The sequence below is a fragment of the Asparagus officinalis genome, chromosome 4 (genome assembly GCF_001876935.1).
Source record: "Asparagus officinalis chromosome 4, Aspof.V1, whole genome shotgun sequence".
Classification (NCBI taxonomy): Eukaryota; Viridiplantae; Streptophyta; class Magnoliopsida; order Asparagales; family Asparagaceae; genus Asparagus; species Asparagus officinalis.
In genome coordinates this window covers 5,785,367-5,806,238 of record NC_033797.1, presented here as the reverse complement: position 1 = coordinate 5,806,238, position 20,872 = coordinate 5,785,367, and the positions used below count along the sequence as shown (strand labels likewise).

The 20,872-nt window shown below is 31.8% G+C and overlaps 2 protein-coding genes across 2 annotated transcripts; one reads left to right on the top strand and one right to left on the bottom strand.

The window, feature by feature from the left end:
- On the top strand, window positions 6-18,352 carry LOC109836455. The gene is made up of 4 exons (XM_020404349.1): window positions 6-326; window positions 1,135-1,269; window positions 16,898-16,954; window positions 17,584-18,352. The coding sequence occupies exons 1-4, from the start codon at window positions 6-8 to the stop codon at window positions 17,911-17,913; spliced, it is 843 nt and encodes a 280-aa protein (XP_020259938.1). The 3' UTR covers window positions 17,914-18,352.
- LOC109836454 (photosystem I reaction center subunit IV, chloroplastic-like) lies at window positions 18,447-19,568 on the bottom strand. The gene is given in 4 exon segments (XM_020404348.1): window positions 18,447-18,695; window positions 18,769-18,834; window positions 19,234-19,352; window positions 19,355-19,568. Coding segments are annotated over 4 exon segments (420 nt in total). The 5' UTR covers window positions 19,485-19,568; the 3' UTR covers window positions 18,447-18,590.

The following is a 20,872-nucleotide window of genomic DNA, read 5'->3' as shown; positions in this document are numbered from 1 at the left end:
CTTCAATGGCGGAAGCAGCGAGCAGAAGAACCAGAAGGGAGAGAGGAGAAGCAGGAGACGGGTCGGAGCCGAGGAAGAAGAAGCGGAAGAGGGGAGGGAGAGCGGCGAAAGAGCCAGAGCCGACGACGATCGAATCCAAAAATCTAGCGGGCGGTGATCCTGGGGAGGAATTCGATGGATCGAGCAGGGATCCGCTGGAGGTTCTCGGATCGGATCTCGTGACGAGGGTGGTTGAGTTTTTGGACGCACGCAGCGTGGCACGATTGCTGGTTGTTTCTCGCGGGTGGCACGAGATCGCCTCCTCCGATCGCCTTTGGGCTCCCAAGGTGCGTGAATTTTGGTTCTGTTGAGCTAGGGTTAGGGTTTTTTTTAAATTTTTTTATATTTCTTTGGCATTTGTAATGTTTTTGGCCGTAGTAGGTACTGAGAGATTTTAGATGTTGTTCACGTTCTGTCTCTCTGTTTGTTGACCGAGATTTTGGGTGTTTGGGCTTATGGATTGAGAATTTTGTTCTGGTTGAGTTAGGGCTGTGATTTTATTGAAGTTTGGCATTTTTTTTATTTTGGTTATTAGTTACTGAAAATTTTTAAAATTTTTCAATTTTTTTTGGCATTCTGTATCTGTCATCGATATGAATTATCTTCCTTGTATTTTCCTTTATTCCCTCTTTTCTTAGAAATTCATAATATGGTTGAAGCTGGATTGAGAATCTTGGGACTTCGATTTTTTGGACTAGGGTTTTGTTTGGATTGGAATGTTATAATCTGAATTCGTGCCATTCTTTCTTCCCGAACTGAGAATTTGGTGATTTTCTGAAATTTGTAATGTTTATTGTCGTTTTTACTGAGATTTTAGATGTTTGTACTTTGTTTATTACGATGAATTTACTTTTTTTAGGTAATGTCCCCTGTAGAAATTCATAGTTTGGTTGAATCTTGCATTTGCTGTGTACTGAATTTAGAGTCATACGACTCTGGTCGAAATTTGGTTTCATAGTTACGGGATTGTGAATTTTGGTTACTTGGTTTGTAACTAGGTTTTGCATTTTCAATGTTTTATTCAATTTTGTGGAATTTCGGCATTTTGTTCGCGATGATGGTGAATGTTTTATTATATGGTGGTTGTGATTGCAGTGTGAGGAATTATGGGTGGGTAAGGCACACATCCCGCGCCTCAGGACAGTGCGGGGAGCATCAAAGCTCGCAACCTACTCCATGTGTATCATGGATGGAAAACGAGTAACTAATGAGTTTTTTGTTGATATAATTGTAATTTTGGCTTCATCCTATTTGCTGCTTTTGCTACTTGAGATTGACATTGTTCTTTATCAAGCAATTATGTTTACAATTTCCTGCCAATGCCGTTTGATGTTTAGTTGAAGGTTATAGCATGTATGTATGTAAATCAAGGAAGCTTTCATTTGTATCATATTTAGTTATATTTATAAAACATCAGTTGGGTAAAAGGATCAAAGTTGAAAAGATTTTACATCTTGAAAGTCTAGTTCCGTTATTAAAATGGATGAGTTATGTATGTATTCTGATATTGATCGTGGGCTAACATACTGTAGGATCTGATCCAATCACAATAAAACACTAGGGGGGGATGAATAGTATTCTTTTAAAAATAGATGCAAAGAATATTATAATTTGCAAAGAAATAGCACAATCACAGAAAATAACAATCACAAACACAGAATTTTATACTGGTTTCACCTCCCAGGTGTACATCTAGTCTCCAAGCAAATCCTGATTGAGAGTTCCACTATGATTTTAAAAAACTTACAAAATTAAAACATCAAACCTGACCAATTTGCAAGTCCACGCAAATTGCACCCAATCTCTTCACCAAGAGATTACACCTCTCACACCCGAGAGAACACATGTCTTGATAGAGCTTGATTCCTATAAGCCTTGATAGTATTGTGATGTGTAGCAGTGGCTAGGAACGTTTTGGATCTCTGAAAGTTACCTAATTTGATTGTACATTGAATGAGGATCAAAGGCAATTTCAAAAAATGATTTTTCTCAACACTTAGTGAAAATCTAAAAAAAATTCTTTTGAAAGATGCACAAAACTTGAATCTTATGTATAGGAATTCGTGTCTCAAAATTCTGAACATATAACATATTTATAGCCTTGAAAAGACAGGTTTTCAAATCCTAAAAACGTACACAAAACGGCTATAAACTGTTATTAATTTAAATTTTAAAATATCAGAAAACTGTCTTAGTAGTCGACTAATTGTTATTATAGTCGACTACTCTGAGTTCAACAGACTTCAGAAAACTCAGAATTTTCTTTAGTAGTCGACTATTATTGTCATTAGTCGACTACTCTGTAAATCTGGAATTCAAAATTCAAAGCTGAGTAGTCGACTATAATCCTTAGTAGTCGACTACTCTGTATTTTTACAGAAACTTTTATTTTGATCTTAGATTTCAGTAGTCGACTACTAATCTAATTAGTCGACCATTAAGGGGTAAAAATGTTATGTATGAAATATTTTAGACTCAATGATTAACTAAATACTCTAATGGTTAACATAGAAGATTTTTATTGTTAACCAACACATTAAGCCTGTGTTAATGTGTTCTATTCTTTATGTGTGTATGTGTAAGTGATCAAGACTTGTACAATATTTTTAAGTAAAGAAAATATAAAAATTACATTGATACATAAGCTCTTCTTCTTCTTTACTTCTTGATGTCTTGAACTCATCTTGTACTTGTTCATATTGATAACTACATTAAAATGTTAGTACATACACATAGTGATTGACATTATGAATAAATTGTTATCATCAATAGTATATCATGGGGACATGATATCCAACATTCTCCCCTTTTTTGATGATGACTAACAATTTATGCATATGTAAATATATTCTAAAAGAATTAACATTTATGAACAAATATACTTACTCCCCCTGCAAAAAAAAAACATATTAGAGTCTACAATTTATAGTTTTGAGTCTATATATAACATAACATTGATACCATTCTCCCCCTTTGTCATTAACAAAAAAAAAAATAAACATCTATGTTAAACATATCATAATATCATCTTCATGAGCCAAAACTTCAAAAAGATCTTCTAAATTGTGAACATAGTCCATTACTTCACCCATCCATATGGGTAGGCAAAGACTTGTCATGAATATCAAAATTTCGACAATTTCTATCTTCACAATCTGTTTGTAATATAAGTAGCTCATGAACACATAATATTTAAAAAAATAAACATAGTAAGCATGATTAAAAGAAGCACAAATTCATACATAGTCTTAATCAACATAAACATAGTAGCAACACACGACATATTACACAAGTCTTAAAGCAAATAACTAACACATAGTTTTTAACACATAAAACTTAAACAAACCAAGTTAACAAATAGTTTTTACCACAAACATGATATTAAACCAAACACTACATGATGCATGCATGATCTTGTAACATGAAGGTCCTGGAGGAGGTGGATATCCTTGGAAAAAAGCATTGAGCTTTATATCCAAGTTATCAAATTTCTTAATTAACTCATCCTGATTACTGATGATGTAATTGTTCTGGGAATAAAGAGCTCGCTGACTAGTCTCTAACTCAAGGATGCGTGCAGACAATATGTTATATTGCACATCCGAGATTTCTGATTGCATTTGAGGTGGTTGTTGGCTAGAAGAAGGGCCTGCTTGACTTGAGGATTGTGGAATATCATGTGGAATTTGTTCTTAAGGAGGGTGAGGCTCATCTTGGGGATTTTGATCATGAAGTTTAAAATTAGTTAACTTCATCCTAGTTAGGGTATTAGAGTCAAAGAACTCAATGGAACGAACGACGGAATTTTCTGATTCAAGATCGACATGGAATTTATCAAAGACCTTTGTTAAAAATGCATCATAAGGAAAAAATTCTTTTGGTATAGTCAACAGATTGTCATAATAAACTTCAGCCCAATTAACTTGGATATTCCCAATTATAGCATATAAGGTTTTTGCTAAATCTAGGAAAATAAAATGAAAACTTCCAGTTTTTTGAAACATATTATAGGCTAAAATTCGAGCAATGAAACGAGGAATCAGACGAAGTTTATTTGAATTATTTAAAGGTTTACCATAACCCGGAAGAAAAATATGATTGAATAGTAAATTTACATCATTCATTTTGATTGATCTAAGTGAAACACCTCTGAAAGGAATGTTATAGATTTTTCCAATTGACTTAGAAGTCAATTCAATTTCTATTCCTTTCACAAGAGTTTTTAATTTTTCAGTTCCACTTATAGTTCATACACGTTCTATATTTGTAAAGAACAATTGAACGAGAAACGGATATGTGGGTTTTCTATTTTCGGCTGAAAATAATTCAAGCAATCCCACATTTTCAAAGTATGAACTGAAGTTTCAAGAGATGAAATCATCAAATTTCACAAAACGTCCTGGAAAAACTTTAAATATACATATATTGTTAAATTCTTCAAGTAAATCAGGATTTTTTAAATAGACAATGATTTCATTATTAACACTTGTATGAACTTGCTTAGCCTTCTTTGCTCTAGACATGATAATTCAAAAAGGAACAAGAACTAGGAAAGATCAAGTTGAAGAACTTACCAAACTCATGATAACCCTAGAAATACACGTAGTAGTCGACCAATAATGGTTGTAGTCGACCACAAGAACTGAAATACTAAAGAAAACAAAGAACTTAATGGAAATTTTTGGAGAAAATGAAAGTTTGATGATGTCCTAACCTGGATTCGGTGGGTTCTGAAGTGAGGAAGAAGAGGGATCGGTTTTTGAAGTGGGTAGTTTAGGATTTAGGGTAGTTTTTGTAACTTAAAAATGTATGGTCAAGATTAGATCAACAAAATCATATGCATGGTTAAGATTTGATCTAAATTGAATTTGATATAGGGAATGGGTATTGGGTTTTGGATTTGATAAGTAAAAAATCCAATATGCTCAAAAACTGTAAGTGTGAAAAATCTGTGCATGTAGTCGATTACTAAGAAAAATAGTCGACTACACTGTAATCGACAGAATTCTGGATTTCGGATCTAACTCAGAATAGTCGACCATAGGTCAAATTAGTCGACTATACTGTAATCAACAGAATTCTAGATTTCAGATATAACTCAAATTAGTCGACTACAGGTCAAATTAGTCGACTACACTGTAATCAACATAATGTTTTATATGCAATACTTGTGCATGTAGTCGACTACAAACTTGATTAGTCGATTATTAAGACTGAATATGCATATATATTGACTTTAAAAACTTAGTTTAAATCTTCTAAAGAACATATACCTAATTCCCTTCTTAATTTAACATATATTTCTTCTTTTAAAGGTTTTGTTAATATATCAGCAATTTGTTTATCGGTTGAAATAAAATCTAAAGAAATAACACCTTTTAGTACAGTATCACATAAAAAATAATGTCTTATGTTAATATGTTTTGTACGTGAATGTTGAATAAGATTTTTAGATAAATTAATGGCACTTCTATTGTCACACATTATGGATGATATGAGACAAACTATACCATAATCAGATAATGTTTGTTTCATCCATAAAACTTGAGCACATGCAAGACTAGCAACAATATATTCTGCTTCAGTAGTTGATAATGACACTGAATTTTGCTTTTTACTAAACCAAGATACAAATAAATGTCCAAGAAAGTGACATGTACCACTTGTACTTTTCTATCAGATTTACATCCGGCAAAATCAACATCACTATATGATAATCAAATGTGCTATTCTTAGGATAAAATAAACCATAATCTGTAGTGTTTTTGAGATATCTAAATTTTTTTTTACAGTTTTAAGGTGTGATTCTTTAGGATTAAACTGAAATCTAGCACATAAACATACACTAAACATAATATCAGGTCTACTTGCAATAATGTAAAGAAGTGATCCAATCATACATCGATATAGCTTTTGGTCAATATTTTTATCATTTTCATCTTTATCAAGTGATGTAGTTGTACTTATTGGTGTTGGTTTGCTTGTTGTATTTTTCATACCAAAGCGTTAATTCCTTAGCATACTTGTCTTGGTTGATAAAAATTCCTTTTTTTATTTGTTTGATTTGTAGTCCAAGGAAAAAATTAAGTTCACCCACGTGACTCATTTTAAATTCATCCTGCATAGTCTTAGCAAACTCTTGACAAAGATTATCGTTAGTAGAACCAAGTATTATATCATCTACATATATTTGCATTAATAGTATATTTTTATTAATTTTCTTTATAAAAAGTGTAGAATCAACTTTTCTTGTTTCAAAAACAGAAGTTAAAAGAAAATTTTTTAATCTATCATACCAAGCACGGGGTGCTTGTTTTAGACCATACAAAGCATTTTTAAGTTTAAAAATATGGTTTGGAAAACTTCCATTTTCAAAACCTGGAGGTTGTTCTACAAAAACTTCTTCTTTAATAAAATCATTTAAAAAAACACTTTTAACATCCATTTGATATAATTTAAAATTCATAAAACATGCAAATACAAGTATCATTTAAAAAAACACTTTTAACATCCATTTGATATAATTTAAAATTCATAAAACATGCAAATACAAGTAAAATTCTTATAGCATCCATTTGATATAATTTAAAATTCATAAAACATGCAAATACAAGTAAAATTCTTATAGATTCTAAACGTGTAACTGGTGCATAGGCTTCATCATAATCAATACCTTCTTCTTGATTATATCCTTGTGCAACTAATCTGGCTTTGTTTGTAACAACTTGTCCAGATTCATCTAATTTATTTTTAAATATCCATTTGGTTCTAATAATGCATTTATCTTGTGGTCTAGATACAAGATCCCAAACATTATTTCTTGTAAATTGATTTAGTTCATCTTGCATAGCAATTATCCAAAAATCATCAAGCAAAGTTTCTTTTATATTTTTAGGTTCAATAATAGAAATAAAAACAGCATGAGCAATCAAATTAACATGAGATCTAATAGTGATTTTATCAGAAATATTACCAATAACCAAATCACGTGGATGATTTTTAACTTCTACAAAATTCTTAGGTAAATTATTTTGTAAATTATCATTTTTTGAAACATCTAGCATTGGAGTATCATGAATAGAGTCAATTAAATCATCATCATTATTTAAAACAGTAGGTGTTTTTATAAAATTCTCATCAAAAGAAACATGCATAGATTCTTCAATGACTAAGGTTCTTTTGTTATATATTCTATAAGCTTTGCTATGGTTAGAATATCCAACAAATATTCCTTCGTCACACTTAGAATCAAATTTGTCCAAGTTATCTTTTGTGTTTAAAACAAAGCATTTACAACCAAAAATTTTAAAATAAGAAACTTTAGGAATTTTATCATAAAACAACTCATAAGGTGTTTTCTTTAAAATAGGTCTAAATAAAAATTCTGTTTTGAACATAATATGCTGTAAAGACAGCTTCTGCCTAAAAATACTTTGGTAGATTACTATCACACAACATGGTTCTAACACATTCTTGTAAAGTTCTATTCTTCCTTTCTACAACTCCATTTTGTGGAGCCGCTCGAGGGAAAAAAAGTGTGAGAAATACCATTTTTATCACAAAAAATTGTAAAAAGTTCATTTTTAAATTCTCCTCTATGATCACTACGAATAGTATAATAGAAAGAGACTTTTGTTTTTGAATTCTTTTGCAAAAGATAGAAAACTTATTAAAAGCATCATTTTTATGTTTAAGAAATATTACCCATGTAAATCTTGAAAAATCATCAACAAGTACAAATGCATATTTGCTTCCATTTAATGATGCAACTCTAGAAGGACCAAAAAGATCAATATGAATTAATTCTAGTGGTTTACTTGTAGAAATTATATTTTTAGATTTAAAAGATGATTTTTGCATTTTTTTCTTGTTGACATGCATAAAAAAAATTATCTTTATAAGAAAGCTTAGGTAAATCTTTAACAGAATCATTCTTAGAAATTTTAGAACTATGTTTAAAGTTAACATGACCAAAACGTTTATGCCATAAAATAGAATCATTAGAAGATATAAGAAGGCAATGTTCATTAGAAATGTTATTCATAGATAAAACATATATATTATTTTTTCTATGTCCTTTAAATAATACAGTAATCATATTAATATCATAAATTAAGCAAGATTCTTTTTCAAAAATAATTTTAGAACCTTTATCACAAGGTTGACTTATACTAAGCAAATTATGTTTAAGATCATCAACTAATAAAACATTATCAATTATAGGTTTATTTAGATTACCGACAATTCCAATACCGATGACCTTCCCTTTGTTGTTATCTCCAAAAGTGACGATATCAACATCATTATTTTGACAAGATGACAATAATTGTATATTTCCGATCATATGTTTAGAGTAACCGCTATCCAAAATCCACCTATTTTTCTTAGGTACCTGAAATGATAAACATTTTCAATTTTGATATCCATGCTATGTTGGGTCCATAAAATTAGCCTTTAGGAAACCAAACCCATGAAGAGTTTGATTTGTCTAAATAGTTATTTGATAAACAAACATCTTTAATAAAGATAAAAATATAAGACTTTTTTTAATGAAGTTAATTCTTTAAGTACCCAAATGGATAAATATTTTGATTTCTTTTCACATAAAACATTATCTTTAACATTATGTTCATGCAACTTAGAAGTTGATTTTACAAAAATGGTTGTCTTAGAAAAATTTTTGTTAACATGAAAACCCAAACCTTTTGTCTTTTGAGATTCTTTTTTATATGAAAGTAAATTATTAAGATTTTCTTTACCTTTATTGAATTTACTAACATTTAAACATATATCATCATATTTTAATTTAATAGAAGAAATATCTTTATCTAAAACATTAATACGGATTTTTAAATCATTGCATTTTGATTTTAGATAAACATTCTCATTAGTCAAAACATGTTTTTCTTTAAACAAGGATTTATTTCCTTTTTTAATTCAATTATTTAAGAATTAAAAGAAGTGAAAGATTTAAAATCAGAAACTTCTTCAAGTAATCTTTTATTTTCACCTTTAAGAAAATTATGTGAAGCCTTTAATCTCAAAAAAGTTTCATATAATTCATTAAAAACATCTAAAAGTTCTTCATTATTACTTCATCTTGAGTCATAAAACACATATGAGCACTTTCCTTTTCTTCAATTTTTTCATCATCATCCGAATCTTCTTTATCGGAAGTAGTATTGAATGCAAGCACTTTCTTGTTCTTTGATTCATCCTCATTCTTTCTATCTTCAATTTGAACTTCATAGGCCATGAGATTATCAATTAAATTTTCTACCGTAAGAGTTGATAAGTCATTTGCTTCCTCTATAGCGGTAACTTTCTTTTCCCATTGTGGAGTAAGTGAACGAAGTATCTTCCGCATCATCTCCACTTGAGTGTATACTTTTCCAAGACCGATGAGAGAATTAGTGATATTAGTAAACCTTGTAAACATCTCTCCAATGGTCTCGTTTTCTTTCATTCTAAATAATTCGAACCTGTGTACAAGAACAGAAATTTTAGATTCTTTAACCTTACTTGTACCTTTTCATTCTAAATAATTCGAACCTGTGTACAAGAACAGAAATTTTAGATTCTTTAACCTTACTTGTACCTTCATGAGTTACCTCGAGTGTGGTGTACAAGAACAGAAATTTTAGATTCTTTAACCTTACTTGTACCTTCATGAGTTACCTCGAGTGTGTGCTAAATATCATATGTGAATGTGGCTGTTGACACCCTGTTAAACTCATTCTTGTCAAGAGCACAGAATAAGGCATTCATTGCTTTAGAATCCAAATTTGCATTGTTCCTTTGAGATGTAGTCTATTCCGTGAAAGGAGTAGTTGGCTTCTCGTATTTTGTTTCCACAATATTCCAAAGTTCGTAGCCAATTGATTGGAGATATATTTTCATCCGACACTTCCAATAGTTGTAATTCAGTCCATCAAACATTGATGGACGTTTGTAGAGTGTCCTTCCTTGAATTTTGAGTTTGAGTCAGAATTAAATGCCATTTCTTCAACCTTGCTCTGATACCAAATGTAGGATCTGATCCAATCACAATAGAACACTAGAGGGTGATGAATGGTTTTTTTTTAAAAAATAGATACAAAGAAGATTATAATTTGCAAAGAAATAACACAATCACAGAAAATAACAATCACAAACACAGAATTTTATACTGGTTCCACCTCCCAGGTGTACATCCAGTCCCCAAGCAAATCCCGCTTGAGAGTTCGACTATGATTTTGAAAACTTACAAAATCAAAACATCAAACCTGATCAATTTGTAAGTCCATGCAAATTGCACCCAATCTTGTCACCAAGAGATTACACCTCTCACACCTGAGAGAACACTTGTCTTGATACAACTTGATTCCTATAAGCTTTGATAGTATTGTGATGTGTAGCAGTGGCTAGGAACGTTTTGAATATCTAAAAATTGCCTAACTTGATTGTATATTGAATGAGGATCAAAGGCAATTTCAGAAAATGATTTTTCTCAACACTTAGTGAAAATCTAAAAAAAAATCTTTTGAAAGATGCACAAAACTTGAATCTTATGTATAGGAATCCGTGTCTCAAAATTCTGAACATATTACATATTTATAGCCTTGAAAAGATAGGCTTTCAAACCCACAAAATGGCTATAAATTGTTATTAATTTAAATTCTGAAATGTCTGAAAACTGTCTTAGTAGTCGACTAATTGTTATTGTAGTCGACTACTCTGAGTTTAACAGACTTCAGATAACTCAGAATTTTCTTTAGTAGTTGACTATTATTGTCATTAGTCGACTACTATGTAAATAAAAAATTCTAGAATTCAAAATTCGAAGCTGAGTAGTCGACTATAATCCTTAGTAGTCGACTACTCTGTATTTTTACAAAAACTTATATTTTGATCTTAGACTTCAATAGTCGGCTACTAATCTAATTAGTCGACTATTAAGAGGTAAAAATGTCATGTATGAAATATTTTAGACTCAATGATTAACTAAATACTCTAATGGTTAAAATAGGGAATTTCTATTGTTAACCAACACATTAAGCCTGTGTTGATGTGTTCTAATCTCTATGTGTGTGTATGTGTGAGTGATCAAGGCTTGTACAATATTTTCTAAGTAAAGAAAATGTAAAAATTACATTGATACATAAGCTCTTCATCTTCTTTACTTCTTGATGCCTTGAACTCATCTTGTACTTGTTCATGTTGATAACTACATTGAAATGTGAGTACATACACATAGTGATTGACATTATGAATAAATTGTTATCATCAAAAGTATATCATGGGGACATGATATCCAACACAAACTTTAACCAAGCCAATAGCTACAAATATTGCAAATGTGGATTATTTACATTTGGAATTCAATTAAGGATAAATGTATGATATGTGTGTTTAATAAGGTTGAACACTACAACTTCACCCAAAAGAGCGAGCCCCTTGTGCCTGTTCTTGTTCAACCATATTTCAAATGAAAATGTGGGACTGGAATGAGCTCAAAATTTATCTCCTCTCACTAGGTTCGTTAGTACATTGAAGTCAGGCTACTTTACAACTTTTAGTTGGATTTGAACACATTCTGACATTATATTCTCTGCAGTGCCCATTAACATCAGGTGCGCGTGGTTTAGAGTTTATTTCTCTTGTTCAGAACGTCAATCTTCGCTTGTATGCACCATCTGTGTTTGCATGTACTTGCTTTATTTTAGCATCATTTGATGCAGTAGAGACTGTATCCTTATCTAGTAAATCATCCTTGTATACAACATTGGAAGATAGTTATTTTCTTTCATTTAATGTTGAAGGCAATGACTGGCTGAGCAAGTTCCTTGTCTAGCTTTTTGCCTCTTGGTATGTCCCTTTGAGGAGTCCCTTCCTGCACCAGCTCTACATCTAACTTGGTTCACTCTTCTCTTCAAATCTACATTTCTTATATGCATCAGTTGTTTCTCTGTTATTAGTTGTGTTTGCTTCTTATATTGTGAGCGTTCAAGCTTATGCGAACATGGCCACCTACATTCTTTCCAGAGGTTTGATGCACTGATCAAAGATTGATTAAAGAAACCTAACCATGCCGAGTGCGTCATCACAATCATTATTGGAGGTGATACTTTTATTTCAAACACCCAGTATGAGATAAAATTTATTCTGTCATTGCACTTGAGCTTTTTCTCTTTCGAACTACATTCTCTCTCTAAATCTTGTTCTTATAGTGTAGTATGCCAATTGTTCTGTTTCACAATTATTTTCTTTCTCCAGTCGGAATTTCATTTGAGACTTTGTCCAGATGCCTCTTTGTTGCCTCAGAATCTCATCAGTGGTAGGTCGCTCTACTCAGCCATATAATGCATGATCAATTCTAGAAATATACTCCATGCGCAAAACTACCACTTTTTGACATGCAATCCTGAAATGGACTAATTTATTTCTCATTATTCTCTTCTTTTTGCCCCTATTGGTTTAGTTTTTTTTCCAGATCTGTCCTACCCTTGGTGACTTTATGACGTAGTATCATTTCATTTGCCATTGGATTAGTGTTTAGTTGCGGGAGGGTGGCAAGCTTTAGGTTGTTGTGCCTATATTTCTGCCATGCATCAGGAAAGTAGTCTGATGTTTCAGACTAATAATTCACCTTGTCGTCAGTACCATTACTCTTCCCTACCCTCTAGTTCGGCTTGCTGAATTAATAACCAGATTTTGTGGTTTTTATTCATTTCAAATAATCTCAATTTTCTTTTTCTTTCGATAATGAATAACATTGTTAATTCAGGAGCACAAGTTATTTTGTAGCTCTTCATGATGAGTACAAGCTATTTTTTATAGTGATGTGACAGGTGTGTTACTAATTAATTCTAGTGGCGTGTAATCATACCCCCTTTAAAAATAGAGTTTGGAAAAATCTTTCCATTGTCAATATTACCCTTACATTTTTTTGAATATTACATTGTTATCCTAATCTATTCTAATTATCATATCTTCTTTGAATTGGTAACCTAATGATTTATTTTATTCATAAAGAGACTTAACATGTTATTAGATAAAATAAATACGTTTCATATAATTCAAATCTTTTACTTATTTCAGTTCGTAGAGAAATCTAAAAAATATATGCTAGCTAGCACCTAAAAGTTTTTGGACTTTGTAAAAAATATTCTTCAAGTTTTTTAAATGGTAAAAACGCCCCCTACAAATTCAAAATTTTATTAAAACATCTTAAAAATTATAAATTTTACTTATCTCAATTCAGTGAGAAATCTAAAAATATATGCTAACTAGAAACTAAAAGTTTTTTAACTTTGGAGAAAATATCTTGTAAGTTTTAAAAATTACAAAAACACCCCTAAAATTCAAAATTTATTAAAAACACCTTAAAATTTTCAAACCTATAAACATACTAAAAACCTACAAATAACACAAACAACCCCCAAAAATTTATGGAATTTACAATACATACTCTGAACTTTTTACAAATTACAAAATAAAACCCTCAAAATTGTAAAATTTACAAAAATACCTGATAATTTCTGACCTAATAGTACATTAAAAATATAGGAATTACAAATATCCCTTATATAATTTATAATTTATAGGAAACACCCTTAAAGTTTTAAAAATTATAAACAAACGTTTAAAATTCAAAATTTATAAAAAACACCCTAAAAATTTCAAAAGTTTAAAAAATTACTAATAATTTAAAAACTTTCTAGGGGTTGTTAGTTAATTGAAAGCATATGAATTATAAATAGTCTATAAACAATTTACAATCTGTAGAAAAGGCCTATAAGTTTAAAAATTTGCAAAAAATATAGGTTTATGAAAATTACTAACAACCGCTAGAAAATTAAAATTTTGCAAAAAAAAATGCAAACATACTAATCTATAGACAAAATGTTGCAAAAATTACTAATCAATGTAGCCCTAGATAATTTACAAAAAAACACCATGAGAATTTCTAATCTATAGACACTAAAATGAATATGTAAAATTACTAACAACCCCTAGAAAATTAAAATTTTGTAAAAAATATCATGCGCCTTTTTAAAGTATAAATTTAGGAAAAAAATTTCATGGTAAATATTACCCATATCTTTTTTGAAAATAACATAACTAATTGAAAATCTATTAAATTTGAAATTTATAAAAAAAATAACCTTAAAATATAGTACATTGTAAATTACTCCTCTAAAGTTTGAAAATTTTCAATGATTTTTTTTGTATTTCCTTGATTTTAATGTAATGTTTAATAGTTTTGTGCATTTGTAAGTTATAAATTTTAGGGTGTTTTTTTTACACTTTTTAAAACTTTTGTGGGTGTTTATTTTGTAATTTTCTAAATTTTTATTGTGTTTTCAGTGTAATACACATATACATCAATTAATGATGATATTGAAGAATAAGTCGTTCTTAAGATTATTAGACCATAGTTAAGTGTGTGCATCACTATTTATAGGTAGTATAGTTTATATATGCAAAAAATTTCAGACAATCTATGTAGTGATTATAAAGATTTTGACTTTAGTGTATTATTTTTTATAAATTATATTTAATGTGAACCCACCATATAATTTTGACCGTGGTCATCATAATTTTAATGAGTTTGATTGATTGATTATATACATATATAGACCAAAGATTACTTTACTTTCTCACATGAGCTAATATTTGGTGCTTAATAATTTAAATTATTTTAAATTTAATATAAAGGAGCTCTAATAACATTTATTTATTTACCTACAGCATAAAACAATCTCAATTCCTATTTTTTGTTGGAGATTTATTCCATAGTTACCCGTATCAAATTAACTAAAATAATAATTATTTATGCTTAAATTAGGATGATTGTAGTTGGTTACTCATTATGAAATTTTTATGAAGATATATATATATATCTTACTATCTATAGCTATATGCACTGCCATGTATATTTTATAAATTAGTTCTTAATTTGATATTTGAAATTACTTTTCTTTTGTAGAAATTTCTTCTTTGACTTTTAGACAGTGTAATCACTATATCATCATTCTAGCATAGAATGGACCTTACTCTAAATGACTTCAAGCCAATATTTTAGTTGCACTGAAGTATATACTATTGCTACTATGTGTATATATGTTTTAAGGAAATCATGTCAACACTTTTAAATAAAAGAGAATATTCTAACCTCTGATATTATAAAAACTAAATATAGCCATTTGAATGATTAGCAAAAGAGAACTTACATCAGAAAAGTGTGAATAATAAAATAAAGATAAAAAGTAATGACATTGCCAATAGTATTACAAATAGCAAACTACAATGTAAAGTTAACCTATTTTGTAGAGCCCAAATGCTGGCTATAAGCATCAGGTTTATATATATTATACTTTATAATTTATTAAAAAGGGTCATAATCTTATATAATAAACTTGATTTAAAATATTGAATAGTAATATCGTTGTAATAATATCATTATTAGAAAAAATTATTCATGAATCGATATGTTCTTTATGGTATATAAGCTATGCACTCCAAATTCTTGTGTCTTTTATAGAGCCAAAAAGTTTGAATACGAGCCTCTAACATGTTGTTCTCACAATAGCAAAATCTACTTGGGAGATATGGATATTTTAGATGAGTTATGTATCCTAAAATACAATATAATTGCCCTAGGTAAGTGAGTTATAATAGCATTTTTATTCACATCGTTTGGGGTAAGATTTGATAGAGACCTTGCATCAAAGGAAAAAAAAAATTATATTTAGAGCACATAGCAAAAAATATCATAATCTCCCTATTCTAATTTTGTAAGAAAATATTTTTTTATACTTTTAGTTTTACTTCTATGAAACAGAGAATGAGCTATAAAATTGAATGAGAATATTAGATAATATAAATATGAGTGAAACATCAACTAAAAGTTAACGTGAGTATGAATCAAATCACAACTAAAAGTTTAATGGACATATTGGAAGTAAATTCATATGCAAAATTTATTTACGAATTGAATGATCACTCATATTTTGAAGACTTCATGATACTAATAAATAGAGATGTTATACTAGATTAATATGTTTATAACTCACAAATAGTAGATCACGTGGCCACAGTCTGGATTAAAGGAAACAATGCCAATATTTTATTTGAGAGAGAGATTATTGAGTTGATGATCAATCCCACAAAAAACTTTATTTTTATTTTTTTATTTTTACTCTATTTTTATCAATTTAAATAATCATGATATTCAACCTCAACTCATGATATTCAACCACATGCATTACACGTGTATCTCAACTAGTGTATATAAACAGATAAGAGTTATAATTTTGTTATCTTGCTATATCAAATGTGGCCTTTCCTGCCCAAGGAGAGCAAACCAACGTTATCTATTTAGTTTGTGGCTCCATGACTCTCGGTTTGATCGTCTGCACTGAATGCTATTTTCAGTTATCATATATCCATGTAAATTATATTGTTAAATAAATTCTCCACTGCATTGTTTGTGATGACTGCATTTATAAAGCTGCAAAACATATTTTGTTATACTTCTCAGAGGGGGTGCTAGACATACATAAAGGCATAACTATTCCAGCAGAAAATAGCACTATGTATCTAGGCATTGTGCTTTGGTTACTACATATGTTATAACCTTTAGTATATAATATGTAGGGAATATATTAAAAGGACCTGTTCTTGTCTTTTATTTGATTGAACGTAACCGAGTCCAAAAGAAATTGTAGGCCGCCTATGGACTATTGTGGTTGTGGATATAATTTTATTTTCAAGTACATGGTAAAAGTTCTTCTAATTAGTCCCATTTAAGCGGTTCCAAGCTTGTTACTGGAGTTCAGAGACACTTTCTAACCATACAACTTTTGGTTCTCAGACTCGCATATCACAGGAGGATCTCTGTGATCATGTTTGGGAGTTCCGCTTCAAAAAGGTACGGTACATTTCATTATCTTCATGTAGAAGTAAACTGTATATAGTAATCTACAGAAATGAGAGATCAATTGTACCTATCTAGTCAGATTTTCTGGTTAGTTACTCATACGATGCCAAAATAAATGTGCCAAATGATGTTAGTTAAGTGACTCTTTTCTTCTTGATGTAGTATCCTGTAGATATTAGTTCACAAAAGTAGTAGAGCAACCTATGGAAATGGCATCCTTATCTTAAATCAGGTTCTTCCACTAATATCCATAGTGGAATGTCTACTTCAGTAGATAGTGATTCACGAAAAATATATGACCAATGGTCTGGTGGATGGCAATCAAAATGTTATAGCAGAAGGTTATACCAACTATAGTGGTGGCTGAAATCCCTCACTCTGACGTGAACATAAAAAAGCAAATGTTTTCAGGTGCATTTGTCTATACAAGTACCGTAGACACTTAAAAAGTGGATGAAACATATGACGTTTTAGGTTGTGCCACAGAAGAAGATATCAAAAACATGAGCCGGAAAAAAGATGATAGAAAGTGATCTTTAAGATTTAGGAGTGCATTAAGAAGCCATTAGTAACATTCAGTTTGGGTTACTACATCCTCATCAAACTTTTGCCATTCGCAGACCGCTCCTGAATACTGGCTTAACCTGGACCCATCATGGAAAGGTACCGGTCCCCCAATGCGCCGATACTTCCACCCTAATGGATCTCAGACAGCAGACCCTGACGACCAAGTGTGGGGTGGTCATGAGTGCACGTTCTCAATCATTACCAGCTATGTGGGCGAGGGTCAAATCAGGGAGCACTATGTTAGGATCAACAGGTGGCCTCGAATAACAGTGTCGAGGAAGGATGACTGGAGCTGGGAGTTGTCGAACCAGCTCTACTGCTACAATAGCGTTCCTGATGCTGAGAAGGAGGGTGGAACTGGACCTCTCTTCCCTGTCTGGTAATTTCTCAGCTTTGTTGCTAGCTAAGAGGGGATTTGTTAGTGTTGTATATATAGGTAGTGAAAATGAGGACCTGGTCGAAGCTTTGCTATCTTATCTACGCGGCCATGTTTGGTTGTATAATGATCTTAGGTTTGGATGTATAACATGTTTTACTGTAGAACCTTGCAAGTGTTTCAGGCACTTGTCTGTTCTAGCAATTAATAAGAATCAGCTAGTAACTGATCGAGGTCTTCATATGGTAAATAGCTTACATTTGGCCTGTAAGTTAAGTAGTGTTTATGTGGTTTCCACGATCTTAGTTATCGGAGCTGGTTGATAATATACTATTATTGTGAAAACAAGATGGACTTACAAGGAAACTATGGAAACTATGATGAATGAATAAAAACTCTTATTACGGGATGATATTAGCGTGGGGGTAGAATCCTTGGTTGGATCTTTTGATGGAAGCAGCTCTGGTTGCTTCTTTATTGAGAGAAGTATCTGGTTATTAACACACATCTTATTTCTATGCCATCTAACGAAGGAGTCCATGAACACAAGACACAAAATTTAGATCCATTATCGAGCTGAGACCCGATAACACGAGCGGATAAATACAGGAGCAAGCGGAAATGATAAGAGTTTTATACAGATTTGATACTGATATTTTCCTACTACACTCAGAAACATCGATCTCATTTCACTTCTTCAATCTCATCCAATGCGTAGTTGTTGGTAGAGACGCCAGCATAGTTGACTTTGGTGAACCTGACGACTACGGGGTAGCGAGTGTTTGGATCCTGTCGAAGTTTCAGCCTTGTGTTAGTAGTAGAAAAGCGCGACTGGAAAAAGGTCAACGGTAGGGATACTTACCTGGTCAACTGTTACGACCGATCCGGTTCCCTTATGCCAGTAGGATTCCGGTCTGAGTATCTTCACCTGAGAAGTTGGAAGAGGGAAGGACCGGAGAATGTCAGGTTTTGGATTAAATTTTATGTTTGCTCCTCTGAGCTTGGGGGATGCAGGATGCTATAACATACGCTAGAGAAAAAAAAAACAGTGATTTCCCCAAAGTTTCCATCATCTTATGCAAGAGTAACATGGAAACTGTTACATAACCATCCTTTTGTTAAAATTGAGAAAAATTAGATTACAAGAAACCCCTCCATTTGTACCCTATTTTTCCAAGGAATCCCACTCATATTAGGAGCTCATTGAAAAAAACTGATCATTGGTTTATAACGGAGTTTGGTTCTTCACATGTACATCTGCATGTAGAGTTCTATGCTAATAGTCAATAATTCTATTTAAGAAATTTACAAGAAAATAGCTAGATACCTTGGTACCCCTCTTGGGGCCAATAGGCGGGGGCTTGGCCGCTTTAGTGGCTGTCTCGGCCGCCGGGGCTTCCGCCGCTGGAGGCGGCGCCGGAGACTCTTCAGCTCTCACCACCACCAGCCTCCTGCCTTAGAAGGCTTGTTGAAGGAAACAGAGTTGAACCTCGATGAAGTGTTTGCGCTGCTGCTGCTGAGGCCTGAGGTGAGCACGAAGCTTGAAGCAGCTGAAGCGATAATGCTTGAAGTTGCCATAGCTTGCTCTTGAGAATTCTCTCTCCCTCCCTCTCTCTTCAGTAGGGAAGTTTTTGTTTATAGAGAGAGCGTGCAAAAAAAATAAAAAAAAATTTAGAGATTATTATCTCACCCCCCGATGTTGGAGGTGATCGTGGGATTAATTTTGCCCATTTGGGTGAGGACGCGTGGCATTCTATCCACAGGGAATGGATAATACGGGCTCGCTCCCCTGTCTTCGTGCCCATTCGGGTCGGGTCGGGTCGGGTCCCTTAGATTATTCCGGATCCGATAATTTCTTGTGAGATCCCCGTAGAATCAAGGGACGGGGATTACAGTTCACTCGTTTTCAGAAGGTTCAAGGTCGCGCGTTGATTCTAGTTGGTGACCAATGGAGTCACACGACTTCTTTCATAAATTTATTTTTTTTGTTGGCAATAAGATTTGAGGCATTTTTTCGAGTTAAAACTATATACTGCAAAACTGTAACAAAACCATATCTCCTTAATATATAGAAGATAGAATCAAAGATGGATCCTACGAAACTAAGCCCCGTCTTATCACGAGTTTTGGTTTTGTTTACGAGTAATTTTATTTGGCCTCTTATGGCAGATTTAAGTCAATTGTCACTAGAGCGAGATCTTATTGCTATTGTATGGGTCAATAACAATCCGCTCGTATGCAGAATGTTCTGATAAGATTTATAATTCAACATCCACCTCCCCACATGGGGGGTGGGGGGTTAGTAAAATTATAAAGGATACAGAAATTCTGAGGCGTATAAAATACTTTCCTTAAAAAAATATTTGTCTCTCTTAATATTCAAATTTGCTTCGGGTTAATGCAAATTTTCTTCCCATGATACAACAACAAAATGAAGATTCCAGCAAGCAAATCTAGAAATTTTCACCATTTTTTTGTGAAATAAGTTTGTAGTATTACAGATTTTTTTGAGAGAAAAGTTTTGAGAAAGAAGTGAAGTCTAGATATCTGAAAATCATAAACTATTTATGGGTTTGAAAATGTGCTTCCAACAGTCATAACTTTTCAAAACACCCATTGGAAAAAATTGACACCCTTCAACAGTCAATTATATGTTGATAATTTGATCAATTCAAAATTTTAAAAATAACAGTAATAAAAAAATAATGTACTCAAGATATATATACTAAAAAGTTAGAATATTTAAGCGGCAGCGGCAAGCGTGCAAAGCGTTAAGTGCATCTAATAATCGTGTCAAAATTGCACATTACTTGCATCACCCGCGTGCGGGGTTAGAAGCCTATACTTTGACCCATTTATCAAATCCCAATAATTATTATATGTTTTTAAATCTCTAAAAGAATGTTCAAATATTGTAATTCAACTTTCATTTGCTCAAAATTAACATTGTTTTGTCCAAGTCCTTT